The 12,728-nt window shown below is 46.0% G+C and overlaps 1 protein-coding gene across 1 annotated transcript in view; it reads right to left on the bottom strand.

Annotated features, from left to right (window-relative positions):
• Window positions 1-7,613: 7,613 nt before the first annotated feature.
• The window catches only part of CHST13 (carbohydrate sulfotransferase 13), a 36,440-nt gene continuing 31,325 nt past the window's right edge, over window positions 7,614-12,728 (bottom strand). The window contains exon 3 of the mRNA XM_028523565.2: window positions 7,614-9,177. Coding sequence (XP_028379366.1) covers window positions 8,332-9,177 — 846 coding nt within the window. The 3' untranslated portion in view covers window positions 7,614-8,331. The remainder of the gene's footprint in view (window positions 9,178-12,728) is intronic.

Raw genomic sequence — 12,728 nt, 5'->3', positions numbered from 1 at the left:
GGCAATGAAAAAAACCTAGTATCATTTTTTACTCTCCCATAGCCTCTGTGGGAGCAAATCCATCCAGCAGCATGCTCCTCCCAGCTGCAGATGAGAAATAAATTGTCCTGGACACAATCTTGCTGTTCCAGTGGGAAAGGGAGTAGCAATTCCCTTTAGTGGAAAATGCCCTGAGCTTTTCTCCCAAATGGCTTTTATTGGGAAAGGTATGTGTAGGCATACACAGCATACATGCATAGCTCATCAATCAATGTCAAAAGACTATACAAAAGCAGGTACTATCTGTAGATAACAATCGAAGGAACACAGAGATCTGTCACAGGTCAGGGTCTGTTAGTCATGCTGACGCCAGAGGGTCTTTAAGATGTATTTCATGAGATAAGGAGTTTACTCCTTGTGCCTTGAATTTAAACATCTGGTTTATATCACCAGGGCTATACAAAACAAAACAGAGTAAGCTTCAAAGGATACAACATATTTATCAGGCCTGATTCCCATGGGAACTCTGGATGTTAGAGTCAAGTCATGTTTGCCACTTGCATTTTTACTTGGTTTTCCAGGGAGACTTACTAGCCCCTTTCAGGGCTTGCCCTTGTGGGGCTACAGTCTCAGAAACCACACAGAGTGGTCCCCAAGAAGCCTCTAATCACCAATATTTACTAATTTTCTCCTAAACATCTCTCAAATCCACCTCCTTCCTTCTGTTTTCCATCAACATCTCAATACAAGGCATCACCATCTCAACTGAGTTACTGCTTGTACATCTTGATATTCAGGTTGAAATAGAGGGGAAAGATGTATACAAAACAAAGATGATTGAGCTCCCCACCCAGCCCCACATTTGTCACTTCTTAGAGCAAAGTCACATCTCGTCAGCATCTGTTATACTGTGCCAACGTGATGCAAGGATCTTAGAAAGTCCTCATCTCTCTTCCACATAGCCACCTGGCTGAGAAATAGTTTTCCTTTTAGACACATGGAATTGGAGGCTTGCCAAGGGCCACACATCAGATGGGGCTAAGATGGTGTTACTACCTCCCTGTGCCTACTGTAGATCTAGTCTTTTCATAGCCCCAAGCACTGTAGGAACTCAGAGGAACTCCATCTCATAGGTAAACTCTCAATGTCCTTGACCTCAGCCAGTACTGATGGCACCAGACACACACCTTCACTGATGTTCATTTTAAGTCATTGTCCAAGAAGATGGCAAAATGCTCTGGCCCAGAGAAGAGTCAGGGAAAATCTAAATTTAGGCTTAAGGATTTGGACAGCCTGCTTGAAACTCTGGTTCCTGTATAGCCCACGTTAGGTCACTTGCCACAACCTTTGTCACTTCCCTTTAAAATCTACTGAGTCTCCTGACAGCATCGGCCATTTCTCCAGGCTTCTTCCTCCATTTAACTCACTGTCTCCCTCTCTAGCTGTTTTTACTTTCTAATAGCAAGCTTGGTGCCCTGCCCAGACCTCTTTCCAGGCTGGAGACGCAGCCTAGCTGCCATGAGAGATGCTGACAGTTCACTGGGCACCAGGGAAGGGATACCTTCAGCCTTACCCTCCTGTGGCTTAAGAGGGACTGCCACAGGGCAAGTAAGGTCAGCCCTGTCTCAGGGTGGGAATAGCTCAGGGGCAATTTCACTGCAGAATTCCCCTGGTACCAGTCTCTTGCTGAGACCATGTCCTCACCCCATTCTTCTCTGCCCTGTCCGATGTCCCTCATTGACCTTCTGCTGCGGGCACTCCCTCAGCTAGTCACTTGACTAGCTAGAATCCCCATCTTGGTCCTGCTTCTAGTGACCCTAATCTATCACAGATTCCTTATGTTTGCACCAGTAAGTAAAGTTTTTCGACATCAGGGCATAAAGAGGTTATCCATTTTATTTCATTTTCTCCTCTCTTCTCCTCCTTCTCCCACTTTCAAGGCACTGGTCCTGACCTGGGAAGGCTCTCTATCACCTATCCAGGCCATCTTTTGTGTGCCATAGAGGCAGGTAGGCCAGCAGTAACCTACCTAGTTCTTAGACTCATGGGGCTTTCATGGATACCAGGAGTGTTCTGAGCACTGGACAGGCAGTACTCATGGTGTCCCGTTTCAAATGGGACACTGATGCACAGAGAAGCTGGACCACTAGCTTGAGGCAATGAAAGGAGACTTGGGGTGGTGAACACACAATATACAGATGATGTATTACAGAATTGTACACCTGAAACCTATATAATTTTATTAACCAATGTTACTGCAATAAATTCAATAAAAATAAAAACAAGGAATAGAAACCACTTAAATATCCATTAATAAAGGACTATTAAATTATAGCACAGCTGCACCCTGAAAGACTAGACATCCATTAAAATGAAGAAATGGCTCTGATCTGAAACAATTTATGAAGTATATTAAGATATTTTTAATAACTACAGAAGAGTGTGTCTAATATGCTACCATCTTATGTATATTAGAAAAAGATATGTGTTTGTGCGTCTATGTTCTGTTTGTGCACACATGTTCTTGTGTGCACATATGTGGATGTGTGTAGACATGCATGTATGTGTGTGGATATGTGTGCATGCATGTGTGGAACAGGTAACAATGATTACCTTTTGGTTGAAGACCTTGGGAATTTGGGGATAGGCCTGAGGGATGCATACTTTCTAAATTTTTAATACATGAACCATATTTTTGGTGTACTACAATCCTTTAAAGAAAAGTAGCATGAAATAAAGCAATCATACTCATGGCCTACTGAAAAATCAGAGACTAGTAAATCCCTTTGGAATGTGGAATAGCAACACCATGTAGGACACTGCTGAAGATGTAAGGGGTTTCCTTTCTGCTCTACAAATAAAGGGGATAGAAATGCATCTTGGAGTACCAGGGAAGGTAAATAAAATTAAGGACACCAACTGGCTTTTGGCTAGAGGAAAGATGGTCATCACCTCGGAGATGACCAAGGCAGCCACAATAAGCAAGGTGGGCAAGAAGTCCTGTGTTCTGGAAAGTGGGTGAAATGAATGCAGGGAGGATTGTGGAGTCAGAATTAATAGGGAGTTGCCTGGGCCCTGGAGAAGGACTGGATGGTAGTTCCCAGTCTGCATGAGGCAGAAGTTAGTTCTGTTGTGTGCTCCTGGGTGTCTGGGGCCTGGAAAAAGAGCACAGAGTACTTCCCAGCAAAGGGATCCAGGCCTACTCCTTCCAGACTCACAGAGCCCAGGTGGGGAGCAGCCCTGGGATATGGCACAGGTCTGTCTGTGGGTGGAGTTCAGCTTCCAGAAGTAATCTCTCAGGACTGAAGGAAGCAGAATTCTCTGGGATCCCTTGGTCTTGGGGTTGGAGCCAAATTGATTTCTATTTGGACTGTGGAAGTCTCAGGGAGATTTTCTCCAATGTTTAAAACCATGTCATGTTTGATATATGCAAAATACAGTAACATGTCTCCATAATCCAGTCTAATAATGAAGAGATACATCTGACAGATCTTTACACATGCCTGGGAGATCCTTCCCAACCTATCCCCCTGCCTCCCCCTACCATTAGATGACCACATCTCTTTCCTCCCATTTTAAGAATAGTATCTCAAACAATACATTGGGGATTTTTTGTGATATAGTGTTGTATACATGAAACTACGTGAAACTTTCTTTTCCACTCAATGGCAAGTTGCTAAGAGTCACACATAGTTGTTGTTCACTTAAGTCATTTAATTTTCACTGTATAATACTCCACAATTTGTCCTCTTCTTCCACTAAACATTTGGTTATTTCTACTTTTTGCTATTGTGGACAATACTGCTCTGAGTATTCCTGCCCCGTTCCCTGGTAATGTTGTCCCCAGAGTTATTGACTAGAGGGTTTCTGAGCATTCACCCTTATCAGCCAGCACCACACTGTTTTCCCAAGTGGCCCCACTGCACATGGGCACAAGTAGCTTATAGAAAGAAGCTCCTTTAGATCTACCATTGTAACAGAAAGCAGGTCCAGCTACTACAAAACACAATAGTTGAGGGGCAGGTGCTGATATAAAGGAAAGTGGTTTATTTGCAGGTGCTGGCCATCTGAAAGGTGGGGGATTCATGTCTCAAAGCCCAGCTCCTGGAAGATGGGATCTCAGGTCACAAAGCCAATCTCCACCTCTCAGTGGAGGCAGAGGTTTTTATAAGGAGGGAGAGGGAAACAAAACAAAGAGATCAAGGGAGAGGGTTGCAAGTTCTCTAGGTGCAGACCTGCACAGTCATTTTCAATATGCCAAGTGATGGTCCAGTGTGCCTCATCCTGGTTTATTCATCATGGTTTCATGTCATCCTGGCTCCATGGTTGAAGGACAGTAAATCTCATGGGGCTAGGATGCCTGAATGTAGCAGTCTGTATATTTTGAAGTTACTTCCTCTGATTCTTATACAAACATGCTGTTCATCTACAAGCTACATATTAGTCAGCATCAGCACTTACAGAAACAATGTCAAAAGAATGGTGGGGTGGGTTACAATTTCCCACCATTACAATTTTCCACTGTTACACCATCAGGCTACACTTTACCATGGTCTACTGCTGAGGAAACAAAGCAGGAGAGCCTGCAGGGCTCCTCCAGCTGGTGCAACAAAGTTGGCTGCTCTCTTGGTAGAAAAACCTCATACTTGTCCCAGAATACAGAGTCATAAAACGTGCATTGTCTTCAGTGGTTCCACCCCTGCAAGTTTATTCTAAAGAAGAGCATGAAGGGAGTAAGGAACTACTTGTTTTGGCCTCCCTATGTGTTGAGTGTTTCTGTATTCAATGTCCTCAAAGAAGAAATGAGCAATAACCTGTTTGCCAACAAAGGAATAGCTTAGCAGTATTCTATATGTGAAATTATTCCAGAAACATTAGAAACAATCCTGGAGCCCATTTAGCAACATGGGGCACATGGACCAGGCATTTAAGAACAGCTAACCATACCCTTGATTGTCCTGATGCCATAAGCAGTTAAGAAAAATCAACATATGGTTGAAGCTTACTAAAAACAGGTAATCAGGGGTCAACCAGCATTCTAGAAAGTGAACTGCTACTCTCACAGACCACATGGAAGAGGGCTATGTCCTAGGGGTGAAGGAGCAACATGAAAGAAGGAGCCTGTGCCACCACCAATGGCTCCATGGAGCAGCCTTCCCACCAGTTCTGGCTATCTTTTTCTGGACAAGACAGACCATCTTAATCTTGTTGAAGATGCCATTACAGAACCTTTATCACAGGCAGCCTCACCTGTATCCTAGTGAGAGAGCTATGGCATCACTGGCAAAAGCAGTGCCCTGATACCTGGGACTACTGATCTCTCAGAGTATTTTGGTGACACAATGTGAGCAAAATTATTCCAAGGCCAGGGCCTCACCTTTATTCCAAGGCCATTTGGCCAGTTGCTGATATCAGCAGATGCAATTGGCAGCAATTCTGAAATTGAATAAGGCATGAAGTAATGTTATAAAAAAAAAAGCAATACAGGGATTTTATTTTAGCAAAATTTTAAACCATGGAACTATACCTCCCAGGAAACTGCCTAGATGGCAAAGCCACAAAATAAAACTGAAAAATAAAACAAAACAAATGAAAACAAACCAACATCATTAACTGCAAAAATCTGATAAACACTTTCTTGATCCTCTCCCCTGCAAAATCCCTAAAAAGCAAAAAACCATTGACACTTGGCTTAAACAAGTCTTTGTAACCCAATCCTCCTTTCGGAAGGGTGCTGACCAGTACTACCCAGTTCTGAGAGACTGGAACACTGAAAAATATGACAATTGTCAATAAATTAAAATGTCATATGATCCTCAGTTCACACTCTTAATCCCTTTAGGAACTGGTTTTAATAGAAAAATAACAGGTCTGCAGAGGGTGACAGATTATGAACCCACCTGGGTACCCTCATGTCTTGTCCAGCTCTTTTTGTAAGACCCTGTCTTTCTCAGGTCATCCCATGGCCCAACCAGGACCACACCACTGGGGGGCAGGCAGTAAGTCTAATCTGTGAGGAGACACATTCTGGTGCAGCCAGATGGGAAGCAAGTTAGAGGAGAGCCAGAACAGAATGCTCCAAGGCTGGTGACATGAGGATCAAGAAGCGCTTCCAGTGTGTGGAGGCCTGGGCTGTGGGTCCTGCACTCATGGAAGAGGTGAGGGCTCTTGTGGTCAGGGTAGAGCTAAGCATGTGATGGTGAGTGCATGCAAACTCAGATTGCACAGGAGACATCCAATGGGGAGCAAGACTGTGGAATGCCTGCCCCAAATGAGAGTGACAAATATCAGCACTCAGGAGACTCTGAAGGGGTGACAGCTGATGGTGTGATGGCAAAAGGCGACTTCTAATTGTGATGCATCTAGGGTGTGACATCTGGATGCGGGTTAACTTTCAGCAAACGACATATCAGTGGCTGTGTGTGCGCTGAGTGAGCTTGGCACAAAGATGTGTTATGGAAGCAAATGCCTAACAACTGAGCATGAAATGGCATGCAACAACATGGTGTATACATAGCTTCAGAGGGAGTATGTGGGTAACAGGGATTTGTAAGAAAGATGGTAGGCCCTGGGTGTGCTGACAGGACCAGCCCCACCCTCCTTAAGCCTAGCTCAGCATGGTATGGCTGTGGTCCAGGGTGTCCTGGTAATCATCCAGGCCCTAGGTTTTCTACATCCCTCTGGTGGGGAGGCTTCATGAGGAGCTCAGTGACAGCCTCTTCCTAGGTCCAAAGGAGTTGGCTGCTGCTGACCCACACTGAGAGAACCTATGGACATAATGTGGGGAAGCTCTGAGAAGATCACACTGAAGGACTGGGGCAGGCTCCTGAGAAGGGAAAAAGGACCAGCCTAGAGAAGGAGAGCATCGTAAGGAGGGTAACACCAGCATAGACTGGGGCATGAATGTCACTAAGAGACCAGTCTCTGACCAGCCTAGCCTCCACAGGCCACCAGGGTACTCACAGGTCTTCACCACAGTGTGTAGAGGTACCACAGCTGGTATGGCCTCATTGCTGCCAAGCTGCCCTTCCTCAGTTGTATTCTGATTCCTGTTTTTCAAAACTTCAAGCATACCCTGTCCTGTTCTTCCCAAAGTTCTGACATTTTTATTTATCATCCAAAGACACTCAGAAGGGACATTATATATTCAACTAGTCACTAAGGAGACATTCAGTCCCTCCTAAGGGACTCCCATGGCTGGCTGTCTCCCCAAAGCCAGAAGGGTGCAACCTCACCATCAAGTACCCAACACATGCTGCAAACCACACACACACACACACACACACACACACACGAATGGGAGGCAGCCCAAGGCCCAAGGCTCCACTGAGCTGGTTTAGGTTTTAATCTTTGGCCCAGGAAGAATGAAGGGTTACATTTTCCTCAAGTTGTGACTGTTTTCCTCATCCTACAGTTCAGTGCCCTCCACATGATGTACTGCCTCCATACACTATTCCCCATGGAGCCCCTCACATTTGTGTGCTGCTGTGAAGGTAATCAATCTCTCTTATCTGATTTTCATAACCACCTGGCATTCTTAGGCCATCTGGTAACAGTGGAAACTGACAGAGACTCAGTGAGATGCCAAGATCAGACAGCCCCACACCCCAGAGCAAATGGCAAAAACTCCAAACTGTCAGAAAGTAACAAAACATTTATTTCAATTATTGGTATATGAACTCCCCTGTTCATCAAAGTTCTACAAAACCTGCCATAATATTGCATCCTGGGCTCTGTGGGCACACAGAGACCACCTAGCATCTGGCCAGGGCCAAGCCAGCAAGAGGAAAGGTGGCCCTGCTCTGTGATTGGCAGAGTGAAGGCAGCTTACAGCTGGATCTGTGCCATGCCCATGGGTAAGGATGGCCCCAGCCTGAGTCCCTGCAGGGAAGGGCTTCTCTCCTTGGCCAGGACTGTCCTTAACAGGGTGGGTGAGGTGGGGAGGGTACTGGGATGGACCACAGGCTGCCTTGAGCCAGCATTCTGCTCTGTTGCACCATGGGCAGGTTCAGGGACAGAGCTGACCAAAAAAAAAAAAAAAGGCCACTTTGCAACTTAAAACGCTATCATCCAGTCTTCACTTACCCAAGGATCCTAAGGAAGCATTGGAAAGCTACAGCAGTTAGAGGAAGCAAGCATCAAGCAATGGGCAGGACAGGTGGCAAGCACACAATTGTACAGCACCCAAGGTACATTGCACCCAAACCCGGCCAGGTGTGATGCCAGCCCAATGCAGTGTTTGTGAGAGTGGGGTACCCTGGACCCATCAGAAACTTACAATCCCGATGCCCAACCCCCAGCCCTGACCTCGGAGCCTTCGCAGTGTACCAGGCCCCGCAGGGGCACTGAAGGCTAGTGTAGCCGTAGGTAGGAGGGTGCCGAGTAGTTGAAGAGCAGAAAGTCCATCTTGTAGAGATCAAAGAGGCGTCGCTGGTAGAAGGGGCTGATGTCCTGGAAGAGGCGAATGGCCTGATCATGCATGGTGGCTGCCTTGGTACGGGATGGTGGTGCAGGGAAGCGCAGGTCAGGCATGCCCACCAGGCCCAGCACAAAGGCCGCATCCTCTGCTAGGGTCTCGAACTTGCCCACAACATCGTAGCGCAGGCGACACGGGTGGCAGAGCGCGTGGACACGCTCCCAGTGCTCATTGAAAGGTTCATCACGGCGCGTGCGTGGGTCCAACAAGTAGGCCAGGAACTCAGCGAAGCGCACATCGTGGCCACGGGCCAGCGCCTCCGGCTGTGGGTGGGGCCGAAGGCGCCGCACGATGCGAGTGCCGTAAAGCCGCTGGAAGAAAGCGCTGTAGGGCTGCGCGAACTTGTTGTAGTAGGCGGAGGCTAGGCGCTCAAAGGGCTCCCGCACAAAGAGGAAGGCCAAGTAGTTACGCAGGCGCCGGTTGATCTCGTTGGGGCCGAAGTCAGCAAGAGACAGCAGGCGGCCTGGTGCATGCGCCTCCTGTGCTGGGATGGCTTGGGGGTCCTGGCCCCCGGGGCTGCTCAGTGCCAGCATCACACGCTTCCAGTTAGTGCAGGCCACCTTAGGCACATAGCAGTAGAGGAGACCATGTGCGTCGTCTACCAGCACGTGGCGTAGGTCCTCGGGCTGCAGCAAGCGCTGCCTGCGTGTGTGGCGGCTGCAGGCGCGGCGCAGCAGACTGCGCCGCTCCCGATGCACCTCAGCCAGGGCTGAGCTTGGACCCTGTGGACGACAGGGGTGGGGGTCAGGGCTGCCGCCCAGTGACATGTGTTAGCCAGAGCCAAGCAGCAGACAGGGGTCCTGGACTGGGATCCCAGCGCTGCCATGATCACTGTATATGATTAGGGGCTCAGGCATTTGTCCAGGACCTGGATTTTGGGGGAATGAATCTAACTTTGCACAGGTACGTGAAACGATGTGACTAGTCACTTGGACATTCAGGTCTGAGGAGGTCCTGATAACAAATATGAAATGGTCAGAGTAAGCCTGATAAAGAGGTATGACTTCAAAGTACCCACCGCGAGTGCAAACTGAGTATCTACTGTTTACTAGAAGTAGTATAGTGTCTAAGAATGGTGGCTTTAATTCCATATAGAGTTGAAGATGCAGCTACTTGCAAGCCATTGGGATATTTTTGTTTAATAATAAAATTAGTTAATTCTATATTTATGAATTGGCATGTTCCTTTGGGTCTTGATTTCTTTATCCCACCAAGTCCTCTATCCCCGCCGCCCCCCCCCCCCCCCCCCCCCCCCCGCAACAAATTCTGTCAGTGTTTGGGCAGGAAGTGTGTTACTTCTCTGTGAAATAATAAAATCCAGCATTCATCTTGTACTTACTGTGTACCAGGCACCCCACTATGGCCTTTACAACTCTGTGAACTGGGTACTATAAGGAGGTCACTTGGGCCCAACCCTTCCTATCCCTCCACAGCCATACCAACACACAGGGCGGTACCTCCAGGGATTCCCCCCTTCCTTTCCTCAAGCTTTTCCTGCCCTCAACAGGGTTTTCACCTCCAATAGTAACACTCCAAACCCCCTGCCCCTCTCTTTGGTGTTTTTTTCTTATCTGAGTTCTTAGAAAAAAGTGTTTTTAATTTCTAACAATTGCTTTAAAAACCTTTAGGTAATAAGACAATAAATATTGGTGAGGATGTGGGAAAGTGGAACTTCATTCATTGCTGGTGAGAAAGTAAAATGGTATAGATGTTGTGGAAAGCCACTTGTCAGCTCCTCAAAAAAAGTAAAACACATGATCCAGCAATTCCACTTCTAGGTACATACCTAAAGTAACTGAAAACATAAGTTACACAAAAGCTTGTGCACAAATGTTTATAGCAGTGTTATTCATAATAGCCAATGAGTGGAAACAACCCAAATGTCCATCAACTGGTGAGTAGATAAATAGTATATATGTGTCTATCCATACAATAAAAAAGAATGAAGTTCTGATACATTCTAAAACATGGATGAACCTGGAAAACATTATGCACATTAAGTAAAAGAAGCCAGACATAGAAGGCCACATATATGATTCCATTTACAAAAAATGTCCAGAATAGATCCATTGAGACAGAAAGTAAATTGGTGGTTGTCAGGGCCTCGGAGTGGAGAAAATGGGGAATGACTGCTAATATGCACTGGGTTTCTTTTTGGAGTGATGAAAATGTTCTGAAATTAGATAGTGGTGATGGTTGTGCTTCCTTGTAACTATACTAAAACCACTGAATTGCACACTTCAGAAGAATGAATTCTGTAGTATGTGAATTATATCCCAATTAAGAAAAAGCCTTCAGAATGTTTCCATTTCAGAGGATACCAAAGCAGCATCTGAAATATCAGGACACTATACACTCTGTGCCCGCATGAGAATATCTGACATTGTTGGGCAGGGATAGAGGATGGAGAATAGACTGCATGTGTGGGCATATGTACATGTGCCTTTAAAAATATCCTGCAGACATCCAAGATACTTTAAGTGCAAAAAATTAAAAAAAGAACAGGACTTAGCATGACACAGTTGGGTTTTGGAAAGGTAGTAAAGGAGCCCTGGCCAGGTAGCTCAGTTGGTTAGACTGTCATCCCAATATGCCAGGGTTGTTGGTAAGATCCCCAGTAAGGACAAGAATGAACCAATGCATAAATGGAACAACAAATCAGTGTTTCTCTCTCTCTGTCTGCCTTTCTTCCCTTCTCTCTAAAATCAATTAAAAAATTTTAAAGGGTAGAGAAGGAAATTAAAAATCATGTTTCAAGCCCTGGGTGGTGTAGCTCAGTGGATTGAGTGTAGGCCTGTGAAGCAAAGGGTTGCTGGTTCGATTCCCAGTCAGGACATATGTCTGAATTGTGGGCCAGGTCTCCAGTAAGGGGCATGAGAGAGGCAACCACACATTGATGTTTCTTTCTCTCTCCCTTCCCCTCTCTCTAAAAATAAATAAATAAATTCTAAAAAAAAAGTTTCAAAAAGGATGAATTGTGGGTAGTCTCTCTTTTAGATATATGCTAAAATAATCACAGGGTCAACAAGGCTGAGATTTGCTTCAAAGAGAAGAGGTAAAAGTTGAGGGGTCAGTATGAAACAAGAATGAATAAAAATTAATCATTGTTCAGAGTGGGTGATGGGAATGTGGGTGTTCACCATACTATTCCCTCTACTTATGCATATGTTTGAATTTTTCAAAATGAAAAGTTAAAATTGAGAGAGTAACGACATATGTACATGGAGGTGAGATTTTGAAAAAGTAACATAAGCACATGATAGAGCATTCAATGTCCTCACAGGGAACTGGTTGATTTCAGGGGTAATGGGAGGCCATTGTGAGAAGGAGAGGTGCTCTTCACTGTAAACTCTTTGGGAGTGTAGAATGCTCTACGGTGCTTAATTACTTTTTCAAAAATATTACTGTGGGGGTGGTTGCCAAGTTCAGACATGGCTGTAGGGGGTCCTGAGAGCACTTAGAGGATTGTATTCCCACCCTGCAAGGCACTGACTCACAGGATTGACCTCAGAAACCTGGCTCCATGTGAGTGCCAAGAGGGCTGTAACCAGGCCAAGCTCTGCGTTCAGCTTCCAGACAACCCAACATGTTCCTCGTGGCAGGGAATGTTGCCCATCCACTTATTTGTGTTTCCTTCCTTCCTTGCCAGAAAACCTCAACTATGTTAGGCCATGTAGCCAACCTGAGGAAGAAACAGTCACACCTTCATTAAAGTGATGGGTTCAGAGGTGGGCATGTGGCCTGTTTCTGTCCAAGGAGATGTAAAGGGAAATCTGCTGGATGGCTCCCAGAGAAGACTTTCCTTCAGGAGAAAAAGTGAGAGCTCCTGAAGGGAGAAAACCTTTTGTTTCACCTCTACCCTGCTTAGTATGTTCTCCTGTAAGGAGATGTCAGGGCCCTGGCATTCATCATACAGCCATAAGGCAATAAGGCTGTCACAGGAGCCAACATCCACATGATGTGAGTGGGCAAAGTGTTGCTGCTGTCCATGGGAATGCCGGTCTCTGAGTATCACAGGGAGCACACGTTGACTATTCCAGTGGCTTAATGTAGTCTCAATCGGCTTTTCTATTGTTTGCAGCCCCATGAATACCTAGATAGTCAATGCTATCTCCTTTTTACAGGTTAGAACACTGAGGCTTAGAGGAAATTAGTGGTCTACAGCTCTCTGATAGGGAAGCTCCAGCTTGGTTCCCTTGGGACTCAGAAGTCAGCTGTGCCTGCTGGTCTGGAGCTGCATCGAGCTGCAACACCCTCATCCCTCCTAGCCCAG

This window comes from Phyllostomus discolor, chromosome 9, assembly GCF_004126475.2.
Source record: "Phyllostomus discolor isolate MPI-MPIP mPhyDis1 chromosome 9, mPhyDis1.pri.v3, whole genome shotgun sequence".
NCBI lineage: Eukaryota > Metazoa > Chordata > Mammalia > Chiroptera > Phyllostomidae > Phyllostomus > Phyllostomus discolor.
The sequence above is the reverse complement of the archived record's forward strand: the minus strand, read 5'-3'. Positions and strand labels throughout refer to the sequence as shown.